Source organism: Aspergillus nidulans, chromosome III (genome assembly GCF_000011425.1).
Source record: "Aspergillus nidulans FGSC A4 chromosome III".
NCBI lineage: Eukaryota > Fungi > Ascomycota > Eurotiomycetes > Eurotiales > Aspergillaceae > Aspergillus > Aspergillus nidulans.
Window position 1 is genome coordinate 646682 of NC_066259.1, and position 20503 is coordinate 667184.

Consider the following 20503-nt stretch of genomic DNA (forward strand, 5'->3'; position numbering starts at 1 on the left):
TGAAATGTGCACAGATTGATGCGATGCGCAGCCCGGCAGAAGCTGCAGCTCCCAGCAGACGCACGTGATGAAGGCGGTGAGCGCGAGAATTATGCGTTCCACACGCGGCGCGCGTCGTCGATCGCTGGGCGGCCTCGTTCTGGAGGTTGGTCCATTGTTTTATTACTTACCCAGCTGTCTTTCGTCCCCTCCATGCAAATCTTCCTTCCGTAAATACTTCATACGGCGCCTCTATTCCTTGATTTAATCATCATATTCTACACTTCTACTGTACATACCCATCATCCTTGTCTATCTTGTGCACTTCGCCGCCAAAACCGCCACATCCAGATAGCCATGTCGGTTGTTTCTCTTCTCGGGGTTAAAGTCCTCAACAACCCTGCCCCATTCACCTCTTCCTACCAGTTCGAGATCACGTTTGAGTGCTTGGAGCAGCTTCAGAAAGGTTTGTCGTCTCGCTACTACGCTTAAATATCCCATGCTCATTTCGAAATTCTGCAGATCTGGAATGGAAACTCACCTACGTCGGCTCTGCAACTTCGTAAGAACGAGATGACCCCCGAACTTCGCGACCACTAACATGTCTAGTTCTGAGTACGACCAAGAACTTGACTCCCTTCTTGTCGGACCTATTCCTGTTGGCGTGAATAAATTCATCTTCGAAGCCGACCCACCAGACCTCCGACGGATCCCTACATCAGAAATCCTTGGCGTGACCGTGATCCTCCTCACCTGCAGCTACGATGGCAGGGAGTTTGTGCGTGTTGGATACTATGTGAACAATGAATACGACTCAGAGGAGCTTACTGCCGACCCTCCTGCCAAACCCATCATTGAACGGATCCGCCGCAACATCCTCGCAGAAAAGCCCAGAGTGACCAGATTTGCCATCAAATGGTATTTTCTTTACGTGCGCTGTAATGAGTTGTGGATGCTAATTCTTGTTTCCTAGGGATACGGAGGAATCTGCTCCAGCTGAATACCCGCCAGACCAGCCCGAAGCGGATGGCCTTGACGACGATGGTGCTGCTTACGGTCAAGAGGAGGCGGAACTTGAGGCTGCACTTCTGAAGGAGCTGCAAGAGGCTGAAAAGAACGAGTCAACCAAGGGCGAGGACCACGACATGGAGGGCGCAGACAATGGGGAAGAAGACATCTCCGACGCAGAAAGTGAGGATATCGAAGACGAGAGTGATGACGATGAGGACGAGGTCGACGAAGAAGAAGGTAACGATGCCGACGAGGACGTCGAAATGGGCGATGACTCGGAACCGAAAGACGACAACGCAAACCCGGCCGCGCACCATTCGCAGCAGGAAGTTATGGTCCATTAACTCAGGGCCTGAGCTTTTTTCTTGGAGTTGATGTCTTGGTTCTTCCTATTATCTATCCCATCAGTTGCATGATTTTATGATTTGTCACTATGTTCTTACGATCCGCCCACATGTTACCTATAAACCAAACGTGGTATTTATCTCTCGGCCTAGTTTTACGATAATAGACATACATGAGCCCATATATTGAACTATGCCTCCCTGGAAGCTGGCGTAAGGACGATTTCCACCCTCAGAATCACCCGACCCACGCATTCTAAGGGGTTTAGGAGCATGACAACGCATACGCTATCCCTCGCAGCTGGGAGGCAGAGCTCTTAACTGGCTAGTCTACTAGTAGGGTAAATATCTCAAAAACAACTTCAACTTGCACTAGATTAAGGAAATTTCTTAGCATCCGGGGAATTCTGGCTTGAAATTACTTGATACGTCAGACATACTATATCTCACGCCGTTCGTGACCAGGACCAGGAGTTAAGGTAAATTTCAGAGGAAAAGAGTAAGGGGGTAAGTCAAAAAACGATGGTCACAATCAAGATTTCAGAGTGTGGATCACGACTTGAGTCACCGCTCCTTTGGGTTGCGAGTCGGGCATAGTCGAAGATTGCGTTGGATCTGGCGTTCGGCGCAGCCTTCAGTGCAGTGCCAGTCTAATGCAGCGGCCATGCGAAATGCCCTCGATGAGGAAGTCTCCATTCAAACGCGGCGCGGTAAAGGAGATAGCGACATGGCTCCAGCTGGGGAATAAGTACGTAGAGTAATCTAATTTAAGATAAAGGTCGAAAGCCGAGTAGAGACCCGCTCCTTAGGATAGTAGTACTATAAAGTAAGGGACAACCTGCACGCGAGTCTATAGAATGCCTAAGCATAGACTAATATTAATTATACCAAACGCCCAACTACCTATGATATCTTGCGAGGAGCAGAACCAGAAAAGCCGCCTAAAGACCGAACTTCGACCCAAGAACTATCGGTTATTAGCGAAATGGTTGGCATTAAGTATGGATAGTGCGAGCTCGCAAGACACTTACCACCAAGAACTGCTTTCTTCTTCTGGTTCTGGACGTATTTGTTGACGTCCCGCGCCCAGCCGCTACTTGTCTCCTCCAATCTGTCCATGTTATCGCCAGCGAAAGAAAGCTTCTCCGTGCGCTCTTGCACCTGGCGCTGCATGTACGCAAAGTATCCCTCATCGTTGGTGTTTTGCCGCGCTGGAGTTGACCTGCCTTCTCTCGCGGCTTGCCGACGCTCTTGCTCTTCTAACCGCATTTGTTCTATCATCCGCTTTGACGGCGGTCGATCTGGACCTCCGACTAGAGAGGCGTTAGTACTGAAAACAAAAGGAAGGAAAAGGGTGACGAACTCAGGATGTCCATGTCGGCGGTTGAAATGTATTGAGTACCAGAGATCCATTGCAGATTGGTAATCGTAGGTCGAGGTGGGGATACTGCTTGTGGGTTGAACAACTGATCTTCTGACGGCCGACTGTTGTTTGGTTAGTAATGTTCGGCATAGTGGCTTGGATACATACAGCTCAATACCGGCGCCCCAAACGTTGATCAGCCCAATTTCGGACGGACTTGTCCAGAACAGGACACTGCCGTTTGGCGAGACAGTAGACTGGGAAAGACGGCTCATGTCAGCCATATGACCGATTTTAGCACAACCGATCTCCTTTAAGCCAGGGATAGAGAATGCTCGGGCATTGCCGTCGCCAAACAGTCCAACCAGACTACATCCTCGGCCAGGAAGATTGACAACAGAGGCAGAGTCGCAGAGGTAGTCATCCCAGGATCGATGTGCGCCCTTGGACGTGGCGGGCTTGAAAATCCTGCAGCTGTTAACAGTGACAGCAACCACTGCCCCGTGAACCCTGGTTCCGTTCCTTAAGCCTCCGAATGCTTTGCCTGTAGCAAGAGCCAGGCTGCCATCATCGGCATTGATAGGTATGATGTTGATTATTTTATCTTCCAATGCAACTGCGCCAGCGAACGACGCTACAAAGGCGCCGCCGCTCGACGGTAAGATCTTGAACGTGGCCAGGTTGCCTCTGTTTGTTCCCACAAAACAGCAAATGCTGGAGAATTCTAGTAAACGTTAGCATGGCCCGATTTGTGGCTGTCGAAACTTACCCTCGCCCTCCAGGGTCAGTATACCAAACTCGATGGCGGTGGGCACCTCAGGAATAGTTTCGCTGGAGCTACGAGTCTTGAGGAAACTGCTCCGTTTGTTCTGCTTGGATAATTCGGAGATATTCGCAGTGTGGATGATGGCTGGCCCACGTAGGTCTATTATAGCGATACTGCCACCTTCGAACCCGGCAGCAACAAACCCTATTGGACTGTGCTTTAGCGCAGTCACTGGACCCTGCTGCATGCTCAGAAGAGTCAAGGGCAGAAGGCCATGTTTCAGACTGGGGTCAGTTCTATGTGTAATGTCGGTCAACTCTCCAGGCCCATTATTCGTTCCGGGGGGTTGCTCCAAGCCAAAGTTTTGGTTACTGCCCCATCTGAATATTGCAACCTCACCACTTCTGAGGCCAACTGACAGTTCACCACTAGAACCACCAAGAGACATCTCTGTGACATCGACGACCCCTACTCGGCCTAGAGCCCGAGCCAGATCGACCTGAATCAATTCCGAGTTCTCGATCTCATCGTCGTGCCCTACGTCCCAAATCCGGACGGTGCCGTCCGCATGTGCTGCTGTGATAATATTGCGACTCTCTAAGCGTTTGAGCTGCTTCCTTTCTTCTGCGCCCCCTAAGATGAATTTCGGTCCTTGAGACCTTCGTTCCTTTAAACCCAGCCAATCGGCACGATCGACTGGAGTCAAAGTGATCTTGTTTACAAATGGATGAATAAGAGTCAGAGAGGGTGGTAGCATGTTAGTAGGTGGAATGGGATGACCACTTGGGAAGCTCAGTGTAATGAGTTCCCCCGATGTTAGAAGAGCAAGAATTGCGATTGGGTCGTGGGCGCCTCCATAATAGGGAGAATTGCGGGGAATGAGGCAGAATCGGACAACTTCAGCACCTGGGGGAATGGAAATCTCTGCGATAGTCTTCGGATTCTCAAGATATGTGGTGATCATGGCCCAAGAGGATGTTTGATAGTTAGGCGACGGGCCCAGGTCGATGAAAGTAAGATTCTTGCATCTCTCATCCTTCGGCTTACCACCGGCAATAAGAAGGCCACTGTCGTCACCATTTGCCTTGACACACCACGCAACGTCAGTGATGGGGTCTTTGAGGCTGATAGCGGACTCGGGCGCAGCGGGCCCTCTGGGACCGACACCTGGCTGGTCAATGTTGGGCGTCGTGATAGACCTGGCTAATAGCTTGCGACCGTCCTTTGTATCCCAGAAAACCAAACTATTGTCGTCATGAACAGTGAGAATGAATATGCCGTTCGGATGCCATAGGGCTTTGGTCAACTTCGGTTTTCGAATATCTCTGTATGGCGCAATACCGTTTCCGCCTAGAGCGCCTGGTGGTACTTCATACTCAAAGTAATGCTGTGCTACGTTCTGCTTGAACGAGAATGTTACCGCACCGTCTGGGTACCCAATGAGGATCTTGCCGATGTCACGGGGCGAAAAAGCCAGACTGATGACGGGACAAATTCGCGCTCGCGGATTGCGCTGAGCCCACAGGTTGGATATTTTATACGGCGTTACGGTTTCACGATCCAGATCGTACGCGATGACGTCGCCTGTGATGATTAGTGAGCGATAACCTCAAACCATAGAATCCATACCATTCTGCAAGCCAATGAATGCATAGTCGAGACTAGGGTCAGAGAGCAACGCGCTAGCGATACTCGGAGGGGCGTATGAGACAAGTAGTTTCTTCGTTTCTAGGGAGAAGACGCTGATTTCGCTTTTCGAGTCGACACTGATGAGCTTGTCGCCACAAAACTGCAGGAATTTCGCCGACGCCTTCCGGGGTAAAGAGAAGATGACTGAGACTCGTCCCTGGCCGAAAACGTAGACCTGGCCATGGCCGAATTGCGATTCGCTCGTACCAACCGCAAGGAGAGACTGAACTGGATCGTAGGCAAGGGCACTAGTCTGTGAATTGATACCACATCTCAAGAGCTACATACGAAAAGTCAGTAGAGGTAAAAAAGAAAAGCTGGTGCCTGAACGAGCCAAGCATACATCATCGATATCGAACAGCTCCGGCGCGAGACTGCCAGAAAAGTCCTTCTGGATGCCGGCTTGCTTGCCCCTTAGGAAATGCGCCATTTCCTACGGTTCGAAGCAGTAAGAGAGGTGTTGTGTAATAATGATAGCTGTTAGGTAGAAAGTATGAAAGGGAGAAAGCTCCAAGGAAGATTAAGGTCTAATCGATTAGGTATCCGACTGCGGAGCGAAACCCCACACGGTCAATGACGGTCGGCCTTATGGCGCCCCGCCTGCGCCACTGAGACTGCATTGCTCAGGGCGGGCGTCTCTTCATACGAATGCGATATATGCTACGGCTGCACGCTAAGGCAGAGTATAAGCGTTTCAAACAAAGTGTCTAGAAAGAGCAGGGTCTATTGATCAAGGACAAATACTGTCTTCCAAGACGCTTCTCACCATGCTATAAAAAACTAATTGAGCTCAAATCTTCTGGCACCATGTCTAACAAAGATACCGACGCTAATGCTGAGACGAAAAATCCACGGGTATCGAAGCGGCAAACTTGAATATATCGTTGGTAGTGGTCTTTGGTGGTCTCCCCATTCCGGATGGGGCTCCCGTTCACACTGCGGCCATTTTCGCTAGTGCCGTCATCAGCTCTCTCCTTGCCTTGATCTCAGCAGCTGTGTCTCGACTCTTCCGATAGTATTGCAGGACAACATCGTTAACGGCTCGATAGCAGGAGTATCTAAATCGAGTCAGGGGTCGTTAGATGTCTGATCAAATGCAGACTGGGGGATACGTACAGAAGCTGCCGAGTTCCTCCTGTCTGAGTTTTCGCATAGCAAGATCCAAACCCATCTATCACAGAAGGTGACGGATTCTCAAAAATCTTTGCCATAAACACATCTCCCCAGACCGCCGTCCTAAAGCTGGAGATCCCACATAGCCGTTTGCTCTCATTCACCAGTACCTGCGATGGCTGACCAAAGTCGATCACCACCAGTCGTGGTGTCAAAATCTCATCCAGCGCTGGCGATGCTCGGTGCACCTGGTATCTAATTTCTCCATAAGGGAGGTTGATGAAGACGTCTTCCGCGTTTCGAAGCAGCCCCTCGAAAAGTATGAGAAAGCCCTCTCTCCAGGATTTTGTTCCTCCTGCACTCGCCACCTGCCCTAGACTTCCAAAGGACTCTGAGGTATGCTGCGCAATCCGCTTTGCCAAAAGGCCTAAGCTTCTCTCAATAGAATCTCGCTCTTGGATAGAGAGCTGGGAGTCTATCTTATCCAGGCTTGTACCCGGGATGTAATGGCGTAGTAAAAAAGATGGTCCGAGCAAATCTCCTAGGGGGTCGTAATGGAGAAGCTGTGGGATGCACGGCATATGACTCAAAAGAGACAAGGCTCGTGCCTCTGTGTCCAGCATTATATGTTCACGACGTATTAGCGGCGTTGTCGGCTTCGGGGAGCATTTGAGCAATAAATGAGTCTCGTTTGAGAGTTGAACTAGATAGAAAGAATGCAAGTGACCAGCCAGCGGCCATATTCTGTCCACATGTATTGGAACTAAGAAATGTCGTCGAAGAATGGAGACGAGTTTGTCGGAGACCTCTTTCTCTGGATCGGAAGGAGCAGGTAAGGGAGGGAACATGACGAGACGAGGTGTTTCTTAAAGATCCAAGTAAAATAGGGTAGGAAAGCATCGCATATCATAGTCGAAGGAAAAGCAGTATTACTCATTAAGAGTTCGCTCACTGTAAACAAGGGACCAACAATTTAAAGCCCGCCCATTCATTGTAGTCGAATTAAGGTAAGTCTGTAGGTTCCAGCAACAGCAGACAGTTGTATATCAGGGATTATTACGTCCCTTGGCCAGTCTTAATTGATCGTAAGCGAGCATAGCTTCTCGCCCATGACAAATTACGCAAATCCAGCAGCCGATCTCCGGAATCATAGCGGTTGAAAAGCCTCTTAAGAATGAGAAGATGCGGTGGGACGAGCAGTAACAGAAAGAGCAGTAGGTCTGCCATGTTCGCAAGATTTGGACATCATTCTAAGAAAACAATCACGGAAATTCGCCTAAGCATCCCAGTCTGAGAAAGGTGCGACATGGAGATTCGGGGTGGCCCAATCAGAAGAGTCCCTTGCCGAGTGAGAGAACGAATCGGTTTTGTGTCCACTCCGGTACAATCCAACGACGAGCTCCCGTGTTTTGTGGAGTCTCGGCCCGCCGCTTTCTACTTGTTCTTTAGATTAGCGCCGGAGAAAGGAGGAGAAGCAGTAGGGTTTCTCTTGGGTTTCAGAGGTTTTCATCGCTAAGTACGGAGTAGGCTTGGACCTATTGCGCTGCGGTAATGCTGATCATCGCGAAGAAAAAAGTGTCCAGTAATCGCAGCACGGGCCCTGAAGACGAAGCCCGCCAGCGGAGCCAGCTGGCAGCTGACGAGAACCCCATATACCGAGCATTGAGCACGCTTGGCTCCCGGTTTCAACTGCGCCACGAGGAGGAATTTCTAGAAGCACGATGCCAAGCCAACGGGGTTTAGCGAACATGAACTGATTGACATAAGTTCGTATTTAGGGTTCTTGAGGTGTTGGCTCAGGGTTATAGAGTTCAGCGAGGTTGAATCGTTTCAACTTGTCATAATCACTCCCTACAACACTCATACTCATGACGTTCTGGTTTCTGTTAGCATGTTAGGTTTTCGATGTAAATTGGGAGGTATACCTGGACAATATCGACTAGAATTAACAGATCATAATTCTTCAGATCAACCGGATGCTCAGGTCCCACGATATCTGCGACAGTCTTGATAATGGTGTCTCTGTCAAATTTCTTATTGCCTCTTACGGAAGGTCGAATGGCGTACTATGATTTTAACACATTTATCAGTCAGACCTCAAGTGAGTATGGGACGAGAAACGAACCTTCTTCGGTGGGCCGCCAGAGTGGAATTCTGCCTTAAGCATCTCTTTCGCGAACTCTGGCAAGTCAACGCTGAGAGTCTTGCGAATAGAGCGCGCAGGTGTCAGTCGCTGGATATAGCGGCTGCGCTTTTGCTCTGGACTAGCATGCGAATCAAGACAAATCCGGTGCACTAGCTTTTCGGGATTGATTGATTTATCGAATCGCACAAATATTACTAACTCCGTCAGTACCAAATATGCCACATTGTTCGGCGCAAATACCACTTACTACACGGAAGGTCGAATTTGACCGCTTCGAACAACGATGATTTTTTCGACGTGCTTGGTTTCAAGCCTTCAATTTCTTTCCGAATCTGAGCCTCGATATCGTCCTCCTCAGAGCCATACTCGGCTTCATCCCCGCCACGTCCAGGCAGGTCCACATTCTAGAGACACAAATGTCAGAATGGGCGCAACTAGACGGGCTTCTCAAGTACCAAGTCCTTACCTCAGTGAATAAATCGATGACTTCTGCAGCACATTTGTTTTCTCTCCCCCTTTCACAGGTGACGAACACTCCCCAGTCCCCAGTTTCAATGGTCGACCGTGGGGTGTGCTTCTGCCATGAGTTGCCCCCCTGGATTATGCGTTAGTAAATTTCATCTATTGATAAATGCAAGGCAGTAAAAACTGCGAAGAGAAACCGACTAGAGCAGACAAACCTTTCTTTTCTTGTGTGAGTGGTTGGCGGGGCTCTCGGACATTTTCCTCTTTACACTGTCGGTCATTCCAGAAACAACCGAAAGGATGGTGTGTTCTAGGTAGGACTGGTCAAATTGAGCCACAAAATAACTTGGAAATCTCGCTACTCGGAGTATTGGAAAGTGTGGTTCCCCGGAAATTCTTGACGATCATAGTGCTAGGTGTCGGGCGGTTGAATTATTCCTATCGCGGTCTAGCGGGGCGGGACTGGCCCAGAGCACTGACGAAGGACCAGCCCATCCCTTCACAGCGCCTTCCCGATATCTACCTTCGGTATTGTCAAGGACCGGCCCGATGGCGTTATGTCTGGACCATCAGACTCGGAGTCTGCCATGATCAGACCACCATGAAGGGATGGGGCGCACAATGGGGCCATTAGGGATACTGATAGCGGTTGTAAACCTGTCAGTAACACATGACATCACGTTGTCATGACGTATATAAAGTCGGACTTTAGCTTAGTCGCTGTGATAAGAACCTGAGCTGAGCTGTATCCTCTCTATTTACTCACGCTGGAGAAAACGAGAGTAATTCCATCAAGTGATTCGTATATTGATTGGATTGTCGATATGGCCGACATTGCTACAAGGGAGCTTCGCCAACCTATCGACATTGCCGAGTACCTCTTCCGCCGACTACACGAAGTTGGAATTCGGTCAGTGCACGGTGTTCCCGGTAAGTCTCCCAAGCCAGGTACACTGGCCGCCATGTCCTCTAACGTGCTATTTTCATACAGGGGATTATAACCTCGCTGCACTCGATTACTTGCCTAAGTGTGGACTTCATTGGGTGGGGAACTGCAATGAACTCAATGCGGGTATGAACATTTGACGAATAATAGCTATAGAGCTTACCTTTTCCTGACGTCTCCTGCTAGGTTATGCGGCCGATGGCTATGCTCGAGTCAACGGAATCGCTGCTCTAGTCACAACATTCGGAGTTGGTGAGCTCTCTGCGATCAATGCCATTGCGGGAGCCTACTCGGAATTCGTTCCTATCATCCACATTGTCGGTCAACCTCATTCAAGGTCCCAGAAAGATGGGTTGCTGCTACATCATACTCTTGGTAACGGAGATTATAACGTATTTTCGTCGATGAACAAGGGAATATCTGTGACTACAGCGAACCTGAACGATACTTACGATGCTGCCACCCTCATCGATAATGCTATCCGTGAATGTTGGATCCACAGCCGACCTGTTTATCTTGCCCTACCTACTGATATGATCACGAAGAAGATTGAAGGCGAAAGGCTCAAGACTCCCATTGACCTTTCATTGCCCGCCAATGATCCTGAGAAAGAAGATTACGTGGTCGATGTCGTGCTCAAGTATTTGCACGCAGCTAAGAACCCTGTTATCCTAGTCGACGCCTGCGCTATTCGCCACCGCGTGCTTGAGGAAGTGCATGACTTGATAGAAGTATCTGGGCTGCCTACTTTTGTAGCCCCGATGGGCAAAGGCGCAGTTAATGAAACTCATAGATGTTATGGCGGTGTTTATGCAGGAACCGGGTCAAACCCTGGGGTTCGCGAGCAGGTGGAATCTTCAGACCTCATACTCAGTATTGGTGCCATCAAATCCGACTTTAACACGGCTGGGTTCTCATACCGCATTGGCCAGTTGAATACGATTGACTTCCACAGCACCTACGTGCGCGTGAGATACTCTGAATATCCTGACACGAACATGAAGGGAGTTTTACGCAAGGTCATTCAACGACTGGGCTTTATCAAGGCTGACCCTGTCCCACACATATCGAACGCACTTCCGGAACATGAAAAAAATTCGAGCGAGCAGAGAATCACTCATGCTTGGATGTGGCCCATGGTTGGGCAATGGCTGAAGGAGAATGACATTGTCATTACCGAGACTGGAACGGCAAATTTTGGAATCTGGGACACTCGCTTCCCATCTGGAGTTACAGCCATCAGCCAGGTCCTTTGGGGCAGTATTGGTTATTCGGTTGGCGCCTGTCAGGGTGCTGCTCTAGCTGCAAAGGAACAGGGCAATCGCCGAACGGTGTTGTGGGTGGGCGACGGCAGCCTGCAACTTACTCTGCAGGAAATCAGCACCATGATCAGGAATAATCTCAACCCAATTATGTAAGTTCGTTGTCAAGACCTGTCTATCCGAAGAGAGCTGACATGGAGAAAGCTTCGTCATCTGCAACGAGGGTTATACCATCGAGCGGTTCATCCACGGATGGGATGAAAGCTACAACGACATCCAGACCTGGGATATCAAGGGCCTCCCTGTTGCGTTTGGCGGCAAGGGCAGATACAAGGGTTACAAAGTTACGACCAGGGACGAGCTCACCAAGCTGTTCGCTAGCGAAGAGTTCTCCTCCGCTCCATGCTTGCAGGTGAGTCTTTGTGACCTCACTCATTACTTATCAGATGCTAATTTTGAGCAGTTGGTTGAGGTTCATATGCCTCGTGAAGACGCTCCCGCCTCCCTCAAAATCACAGCTGAGGCCGCTGCGTCTAGAAACAAATAAGGACCACAGGACAGGCCGGTTCTCTTGTTGTGATCTGAGAAATTTTCATGGCATTTTCAAGGATTTGTTAATCAGTATAGCATTTCATTAGCATGAAACTCCTGATTGTGGGGATAATTAAACTTCAGTTATTGTCATTGAAGGCCTCGGCTTACTCCTACCACTTGTCTCGGAGCTCGATAACTACGAGTGGAGTAGGCAAGAGAATAACCCAGACACGTAGATACAAGTAACAGCAGCCTAGTGAGCAAACACGCCATCTGCTGGTGTTGTGGAACGATCGTCGGAGATAGGTCCCTGGTGGATAGAGAAGGAAGAAAATCACTGCTTATCATCGAAGATCACGTGACTGGGAGATGGCGTTAAGGCCGCCAGAACAGCGAGGAGCTCCTCATGAAACCTGGCAGTTGGGCTGGACCTCAACAGGCGTCTCTAGTAATATCCCGAGCGCGTACTCTAATTTCTTGTGGGGACCGATTGATCCATGCGCGCTGAGGCCCTACGAGCTGTCATAAAACCAGAGACTCGTGCGTTACGGTGTACGTTTTGTTACCTTTGTGTCTGCGCCTCCCTCTCGAAACTCAGAAAGCTCTAAGCACTCAGGTATACCACAAAACTCTGGACACTCTGACTTTGGCTAGAGAAACTACGCTTATCGGTGCTTGCTTACATACCGCTCGAGTTCCTGCCACCGCTCGATCGTGCTCGCCCTGTCTGTTGACCGTCAACCAACTGTTTCGAGTTTGCGACGAGTTAGATGTACATGAGCTGGCTCATTACGATATCGTGTCTTCGATCCAAATATTTGACGAGGGATAAGCCGACTCTGATCAAAGAGCCGTATTCAATCCATCGAACCGTCCGCTCTGTCGACCGCAACCGACCGCCGACCGATATTGAAGCACTTGCGGTTCCTCTTCAAGGCAATGAACAACCTCCAGCGGGACATGAATGACGAGCTGAAATCGCCGCTAGATTGCAAGGATAACCTGCTCAGAAAAGAGGCCTAGGATCATCTGATCTTTGTCCATTATCGCGACTCGATTTTTCTCCGCATTAATGATACGGGATAGCTCGCAATATGGATGGCCAAAGACAACAACCTTACGTACCGGCACCGCCTCCTTCGGCGTCTCAGCCTTCACAGGCTCATATCATGCCCTTACCACCGCCTCCTCCTCGATACCCTCCTGCGCAACCACAGAATGTTATGCCTCCCCCACCACCTGGGCCGCCGCCCGGATCTGCATACGGTACCTCAAAACTCACCAACCCTCAGCTCCAGTCACAGAGCACCCTTGGGTGGTCTAACTGGGGTGGACGTGGGATACCGCAGTACCTTCCCCCTCCTCCGCCGCCTCCCATGACACATGCCAATCAGTCATCTTTTGCTCGCCCGTCTGCGGTACAGAACAACAACGCTACATCCGCGACTTATGTACCGCAACCCGGGACATTTGGTCCCGGCGTTGGAATCCCTCCTTTCGACGTACCCTCACACTCGTACGATGCACCGAATACCATGGTGGCTAGCGAAAGACCGCGACCTCCACCCAATGCTCCATATGGACATGGCACATCTAACGCCTCTGCCTATCAGCTAGACGGAACTATCCCATCTACCCCCTTGACCCACACTGCTCCTTTTTCTCATGAGACTTCTCACGATGTCCCTTCCTCTGCAGTGCCCACAGGATCCCCTTTCAAATCCGTTCCTCAAAGTGCGAGTCAAGCGAACGATCTAACGAAGTCCTCTAGCCATCGGCATAATAACAGTAATACAACTGTAGGCGGCATGTCGGCTAGCGAAGCAGCGGTGCAATGGCCGTTAGATCGGGTGCTGTTATGGCTAGCGAAGAACGGATTCTCGCATGAGTGGCAGGAGACGTTTAAAACTTTGGAGATTGAGGGAGCAGATTTTCTAGAGCTGGGACACGGACAGAATGGCCGTCCGAATCTTGGAAAAATGCACACTGTTGTTTACCCTCAACTGGCAAAGGAATGTGAGGCCAATGGGACGGCCTTTGATTTGACGCGCGAGAGGGATGAAGGAAAACGTATGAGGAAGTTGATTCGTTTGATTCATGACGACGCAGGTCCAGATAACGGAGGCACATTCAACAAACAGCACGATTTCGACGACGGGCACGGCAGCGTACCTGATGAAGGTCCCGAGTTTTCGCCTAATATCAATAATGTCGCACAAGCGCCAGGCTCTCCGAGCCTCAACGCGACGAACGTATCTAATAGTCCCAATCTCAAGGCCCCCAAATACTCGCACAAACCACGATCCTTTACTACTCCGGGGTCCATTAGTCATGACAGTACCACAGCAGAACTCGCCATGACTGAAGGCAGCAGCACAATGCTGCCTAGGTCAGACTTCTCACGCAACGTGTTGGGAACTATCGGAATCGATCATCAAAGGAAGAGCCCTTCCATGTCTAGCGATAACGGGGTGTTTGCAATTCCGCCTCATCGACCACATGAAGGCAGTCCCAAGAGCGGAAGCCCAGCTGCGCAGCATGCTACCTTGTACGCAGCACCTGTATCGTCCGCAACTGATTTAAACGCTAAGTACGACGCTAGATTTGGACACAACCGAGTCAATAGTGGAGAGCGCAGGTACTATGAAACGCTAAAGCATGACGGGTCACGTCCTTCGCCCCAGACTACCCAGACCGCTGGTGATAATGCTTCATCTTATCCAAAGGATCACCGCATGGGGTTTCTTAACTTCTTTAAGAAGAAGTCAGCAAGAAATAGCGATCCTAATAACCCTTCTCCCGATGACAATACCCCTGATTCTCCCATATACTCTAAATATCACTTCAATAGCAGTGATGTCTCGGTAAATGAACGCCCATTATCAGCTTCACTATCTGACTACGAACGGATGATGATGGTGCGAACAAAGCCAGCGCACAGAGGCAAAAGGTTCATCTTCGCAACAATGGATGGTTGGAACTATCGGCTGATTGACACCACTGATATTGATTCTGTGGAGAAGCTCCGTGCTTCCATTTGCCAAAACCTCGGAATCTACGACTGGCCTGATGCGCAGATATTTCTCACTGAGCCTGGACAATTGGAGCATGACGAACCGCTGAACGACACCTTTTTAACTTTGTGTCAACGATCAAAGTCCGACTCTATTGGCTCGTTGAAGTTGTTCGTCAAAACTCCACACAATGTTGCTGGCCTCGGGGTCTCTATGCCGGACAGGTCTGCCGTTTCTCCAACGTCCGCTATTCCCAGAAAGCCGCTGGATGGGGAAGCTGCAAGCAGGTTATCACCACTTAAGCCTTCTTCTCCTCAACAATTGAAGCCCCCAGCCAGCAGGCTTCCTCTCCGCGACATCCAAAACTCAGCCGCTGGAACCTCCCCAGTGGATGGCGAACCAGACGGGTCGCTTCAAGATCAGGAACGGAAGCCCCAAAAATCCTACCGTCCAACACCGGCCCCCTTACCGCGGCCGGATGCTTATAGCGAGACTGGGTATCGCCGCAAAGAGGTCATCAATTTTGATAAGCCCCGTATATCGCCCTACGAAGATAAGAAGTCTGAGGTTCTCGTACCTTTCCGCAAACCACCATCCGCACCCCAGGAATCGAACACGCTCAGCAAGGTAAATTCGTTGAGGAAGAAAGATGGCGATCGCCCGCGCCCCCACCGTTCTAATCAACCACCTGGCATCAAGGAGATGATGGCAGACATGGGGATGATGAGCAGCCTCATCGGGAAGCCTTCATCACCCAATTCAGGGAACACAACAGCTACAGGTAAGGCTCTAGTTATTCCCTCTTAATTCTCGGGCTTCAATTCTAACATCGCAGTAGAAGATGCCCACAGTAGCATTGACTCAGCTGTCGATAAGAGTAGCCAAAGTACACCGCCACTCACGAATACCAGCTACTCACCGACCACCACAGCCACCACCACCACCACCACCACCACTGCTTCCTCTAGTTTATCCAGATCAGCGAGTCAGAAACGAAAGTCTGTCGGTCCGGAGTTCGACTTTGAGGAGACGCAGGTATCTTTCCAGCGCTCTCCCGCGCTTGAAGAGGATTCCGATGACGATTCCGACGATGGGTTATTTGCGATCCCGCTAGCAAACACGAAGAATTCCGTCAAGCCTGGGTCCCCTGACACTCAAGCAAGACCACGGAAACCGTCTCTCACTGTCGACACCGAAGCTAAGCCCCGTACAGGTTTGAGTGTTAGTTTCAAGTCACCCAGCGCTACACGCGAGACGTTTGCGAGCTCCGGTGGCGATGCGAGTAACTCGACTGCGCCTTACTTCATTGCGAGCAATTCTCCCGAGGAAGAGAAAACACCGATTAGACGCAACTCGTTACGCAACTCATTCGCAACCGGCGATGTTTGGGCGAGCCGTCCTCCCGTCGAGGGTGTCATTGATCAGCTCGACGACTTCTTCCCAGATATCGATTTAGATGCTCCTTATTTAGATGAGCAGGGTACGTCGCCACCCTCTTCGCCTGCCAGCAAGGTCGCGATCGACAACGAGCTCAACCGTAAAGACAAGCAAGAAAACTCTCACCACGGAATGCAGCCACCTCCAGCTCCGGAAGATAATACACTTGGCTCTTCGGAGCCCACCATGACATCGCACGGACAGGGCATCGTCGCACGTCGGAATGTCAGTCGTTCTGGTGGAGGTCTTACGCGAATGAAGTCCATTCGAGAAGTTGCCAAAGGTGCAAATCAAGCAACTAGACAACGCAGCGTGGCAGCTTCCAGTGGAAATAAGAGGAGTGGGGATGTTCATCGTCGCAAAAGCACAAAAATGTTCGGAGCCAAGATTATGCAGATTAGCCCCAGGCGCGGCAGTCAACTCAGTCAGCTTGACCCGATTCCTCAAAATAGCATATCGTCGAGCTCGAAACCTCAGAGACAACCAACTTTCCGCATCATCCGTGGTCAACTTATTGGCAAAGGTACTTATGGTAGGGTATATCTGGGAATGAACGCCGACAACGGTGAGGTCTTGGCAGTTAAACAAGTTGAAATCAATCCTAGACTTGCCGGACAAGATACCGATAAGATCAAAGAGATGGTAGCTGCGCTGGACCAAGAGATCGACACAATGCAACATCTTGAGCATCCGAATATTGTACAGTATCTTGGTTGTGAGCGCGGCGAATTATCAATCTCTATCTACCTTGAATATATCTCTGGTGGGTCTATCGGCAGCTGTCTTCGAAAGCACGGCAAATTCGAGGAGAGCGTGGTTAAGTCTCTTACGCGACAAACCTTGGAAGGGCTATCCTACCTGCATAACCAAGGTATCCTCCACCGTGATCTCAAGGCAGACAATATACTGCTCGATCTAGATGGAACCTGCAAGATTTCCGACTTTGGCATATCCAAAAAATCAAACGACATCTACGGAAACGACTCCTCAAACTCCATGCAAGGATCCGTATTCTGGATGGCGCCCGAAGTCATCCAGTCTCAAGGCCAGGGCTATAGCGCGAAAGTCGACATCTGGTCCCTGGGCTGCGTGGTGCTTGAGATGTTCGCTGGACGACGACCCTGGAGCAAAGAGGAAGCTATCGGCGCTATTTTCAAACTTGGAAGCCTGAGTCAGGCGCCTCCAATTCCGGACGACGTGTCTATGAATGTCACACCGGCTGCGCTCGCTTTCATGTGGGATTGCTTTACTGTGTATGTCTCATGCTTCCCTCTTTACTTTCAAGAGACAAGTAACTAACCTGTTTCCTGTGCAATAGAGACACATCTGAACGTCCGACAGCTCAAACCCTTCTTACTCATCCTTTCTGCGAGCCCGATCCGAAGTATAATTTCCTTGACACTGAGCTCTACGCCAAAATCCGTCCTGTGCTTGAGAATTAAAACGCTCATTTTCAACTCATGTTTTGGAGTGAAGTATATATGTTGTTTTTAAGTTAAAGGGTTCATACTCAATTCTGTTTGTCGGGTGGGCAAGCTCTACTTATATAAGGAACATTTTTTATTGCTTCTGCTAGTGCTTGGATGTCAGAGTCTTCTTATTCATCGATTAAGCGATTAACACCAAGATTTGTATCCGTACCTAATGGATTACCTATACATATTTCTCAAATAACGAGTCATTTGTACATGCTAAGGTTATGTTTTAGGTTATGAGCGGTCTATCTCTCCCGAAGTACGTTGATCAGAGGAATAAATAGTCCCAGTTTTATATCTATATACAACGATTCGTATTTAACTACAAGTTACCTAGAGTTTATCGAAACTGAGACCCCAAACTCCCAGTCCTACTCACACTCCGACTCGTAACCTGATCATAATCGTCATCCTGCGATGCAACCCCGACCCGGAAGATGCCTTCGCACCAATCTGAAAAGGTATCAACATCCCACACAGCATCTTCACGGCCCTTTCCCTTCTTGCTAACGGCAATTCCCTTGTTCTTCTCCGACGAAGTGAACTTGACAAAGAACTCCTCGTATATTTGAATTACACGGTCCTGGACCGCACCAACAAGGGTTTCCTTCATACGGATATCATCGAGGTAGTCGTCGAGGACTTTGCGTAGATGAGAAACCTCGGCCTCAACATTGCGGCAGGTAGGGTAGATAAGTTCCCCATGCTGCAGGTTTCGTCCGTCAACGAATTTCGACGGGAGCGATGCGGTCATTTTGCTCGCGAAGTCATTTATGAAGTCATTGATCACGGTTCTAAGACGGCCGTCGAGTTCAACTTTGGCGTCAAGCATGTTTTCCACCACACGCGGGAGGAGTCCGTGACCAACGAGTCGCATGAGGTTGCGAGGGTTGAAGAGGCCGCCGCGTTCGCGAAGTTCCCAGAAGGTGTTTGTGACGCCCGAAAAGTCGAAGGATACTTCGGGGGCCACATATTCGATATCAAATGCGACAATTTGTTGTTTCAGTATTAGAAGGTGGCTCATCAGGAATAATTGGCCGTCAGTAGAGGATTTGCTGGAGATGGAGGCGCTCGCGAGATGAAGAGAGGCTGTGGTTTGATGGACGATTTGGTGTGCTAGATCATCAAATACGGTGGACTAACTGCGAGTCAGTGCATATAATGAAGGGGTAAATAGATCTCGGTCCTACATTTACAAGGCGGTATATCCGACTGAGAAGCCACACAGCTTTCCGCAGGGTCGGATACCAGGCAGCAGGAGCATTCTGCGATTCGAAGTCCCATCTTGAGTCCTTTTCGGGTACGTCTGCACCTTCTTCGTTTGACTTCGTGTGTTTCGGCGGGTTGATGTATGCATCCACATGTGAGACTTTTCTTCCGGAGATCTGCTTCTCGGACACGGATATGGAGAGTTGCTTGTTCCGTGCCGGGTAATCGAGGTCTTCGGGCCGGGGCTTGAACCGTTCAATCTCGTCGCGGAGGAAAGCCTGCGCACGGAAGACGAGTCTAGTCTGTACGTCTTCTAGAGCTGGCTGGATCAGTGCTGAAAAGTCGAGTTGATTTGCATCCATGTACTCCGTCTCTTCCTCCTGATCGAACAGATATCGCGTCTGGAGTAGAGTACAGAGCTGGCACAGTTTGAGAATCTTATCTTCGTGGATGATTCTTGGTCTTAAATGGTCATAGAGTGGCTCGCATATGGTCTCGAGAAAATCATAGAGGCCGCCCTGACCATGAAACCATTCACCCCACAAGTCAAATTCGTCCAAGCAAACACCGCGGACGTAGCTTATACTTGCACGAGCAAAGGCGACGAGATCCTGCGAGCTGCTTGGAGCCTGCGCTATTTCGTTCAGTCGCTTGCGAACCAAAGGGACGATGAGCTTTTCACGCGTAGCCGCATAATTAGTATGAAGCTCATTGAGAAGGCTCTGGTATTCAGCTTCCGTGCCTTGATCAGGATCTAATGGTGGGACAGCTCGTTTTTGAATCTCAAGACCTATTTGCTTTAATTCAGGCGCGTCAACTCGAAATTTCGCATAGAGCAATGCGGACAAGGCAGCATCGTTGAGTTGCTTATCTGAAACTTTTTTCGACACGTTCGAGTATAAGTCACGAATAGCAGAAACGAAATGACCTCGAATGAGTGTGAGAGCGCGCGTTAAGAGTAGCCGAAACCTTGACCTATATACTTCTGCTTCCTTTTGCTCGGGCTAGAACTGTGTTAGAAGACGGTCGTAGTGCCTGCGCAGGCAGGAATGCTCACATGTGTTTCCATGTAGTCCAAGCACTCGTCTAATTGTCTTAGCATGTCGGAGAAATCCTGCCCACGTACAGTATTTCCCGCACCCGGGGCATTGAGTCTTCGGGAAGCAGGATCCAAGAAATCGTAGAATTGAAGGTTGTAGTCAATCTTAGTTATTAAGTCTGTATCACGCTTTTGGGCAGAGAGGAGCCCCTCGCACTGTTTCCGGAAATTGGATGTTTGCAAACCGACCGCTCTGAAATCTTCAGAAAGCCTCGATAAGATATCAAGGGTAGAAGACGTGTCGGAAAGCAGGACATCAAGATGAGATTTGGACGTTTGCAGTTCGTTAAGACAAGCCCTAGAAACAATAACCCGTTAATCGTTGGCTCGCTGTCAAAAGTTGGAGGATACCTACTGATACTCATCATAACTGGATTCCAGCAGACTCGCTTCCACATCTTCGTACCATTGCGAGAACTCCAACTCGTTATGGATGTCAACAATCGAATCTAGCTTACCTGGGATAGTCTCCAACTCCTCGATTTGGGCCGCCTCGAGGTTGAGCGGCATCCCCGAGGGGGCGGTTTGCCGGCGACTTCGTTGTCCTGCGATCTGCGGAGCCATAGCATCTGAGTGATAGCTAAGTTTCCATAGAGGACGTGGGCCACGTTCCTCCCATCAATCTCCGAAAGAATGTCATGCCGATCGCCT

General features: G+C 49.8%; 7 protein-coding genes across 7 annotated transcripts, besides 1 other annotated feature; 3 read left to right on the plus strand and 4 right to left on the minus strand.

Annotated features, from left to right (window-relative positions):
- Positions 1-20503: part of a sequence feature (contig 1.84 954..621812(-1)) that runs on past both edges of the window.
- Positions 337-1334, plus strand: asf1 (the record flags this gene model as incomplete). The annotated part of the gene is made up of 4 exons (XM_657403.2): positions 337-445; positions 502-541; positions 589-897; positions 953-1334. 4 exons carry the CDS (start codon positions 337-339, stop codon positions 1332-1334), a joined length of 840 nt encoding a protein of 279 aa, XP_662495.2.
- ANIA_04890 (putative SNARE-dependent exocytosis protein (Sro7)) lies at positions 2168-5625 on the minus strand. Its single transcript, XM_657402.2, has 7 exons — positions 5496-5625; positions 5093-5432; positions 3467-5047; positions 2866-3421; positions 2698-2819; positions 2366-2647; positions 2168-2301 (listed from the first exon to the last, which is right to left on the minus strand). Exons 1-7 carry the CDS (start codon positions 5580-5582, stop codon positions 2276-2278), a joined length of 2994 nt encoding a protein of 997 aa, XP_662494.2. The 5' UTR covers positions 5583-5625; the 3' UTR covers positions 2168-2275.
- ANIA_11253 (uncharacterized protein) lies at positions 6084-7113 on the minus strand (the record flags this gene model as incomplete). The annotated part of the gene is made up of 2 exons (XM_050611579.1): positions 6084-6210; positions 6269-7113. 2 exons carry the CDS (start codon positions 7111-7113, stop codon positions 6084-6086), a joined length of 972 nt encoding a protein of 323 aa, XP_050467593.1.
- ANIA_04889 (THUMP domain-containing protein) lies at positions 8040-9133 on the minus strand (the record flags this gene model as incomplete). Its single annotated transcript, XM_657401.1, has 6 exons — positions 8040-8141; positions 8191-8331; positions 8391-8605; positions 8659-8815; positions 8878-9006; positions 9092-9133. The coding sequence occupies 6 exons, from the start codon at positions 9131-9133 to the stop codon at positions 8040-8042; spliced, it is 786 nt and encodes a 261-aa protein (XP_662493.1).
- On the plus strand, positions 9617-11772 carry ANIA_04888 (pyruvate decarboxylase pdcA). The gene is made up of 5 exons (XM_050611580.1): positions 9617-9806; positions 9868-9948; positions 10009-11236; positions 11289-11496; positions 11548-11772. The coding sequence occupies exons 1-5, from the start codon at positions 9701-9703 to the stop codon at positions 11629-11631; spliced, it is 1707 nt and encodes a 568-aa protein (XP_050467594.1). The 5' UTR covers positions 9617-9700; the 3' UTR covers positions 11632-11772.
- On the plus strand, positions 12713-18355 carry bck1 (protein bckA; the record flags this gene model as incomplete). The annotated part of the gene is made up of 3 exons (XM_050611581.1): positions 12713-15413; positions 15471-17322; positions 17388-18355. 3 exons carry the CDS (start codon positions 12713-12715, stop codon positions 17509-17511), a joined length of 4677 nt encoding a protein of 1558 aa, XP_050467595.1. The 3' UTR covers positions 17512-18355.
- On the minus strand, positions 17885-20497 carry ANIA_04886 (Golgi transport complex subunit COG3; the record flags this gene model as incomplete). The annotated part of the gene is made up of 4 exons (XM_050611582.1): positions 20208-20497; positions 19811-20150; positions 18735-19757; positions 17885-18682 (listed from the first exon to the last, which is right to left on the minus strand). Exons 1-4 carry the CDS (start codon positions 20414-20416, stop codon positions 17885-17887), a joined length of 2370 nt encoding a protein of 789 aa, XP_050467596.1. The 5' UTR covers positions 20417-20497.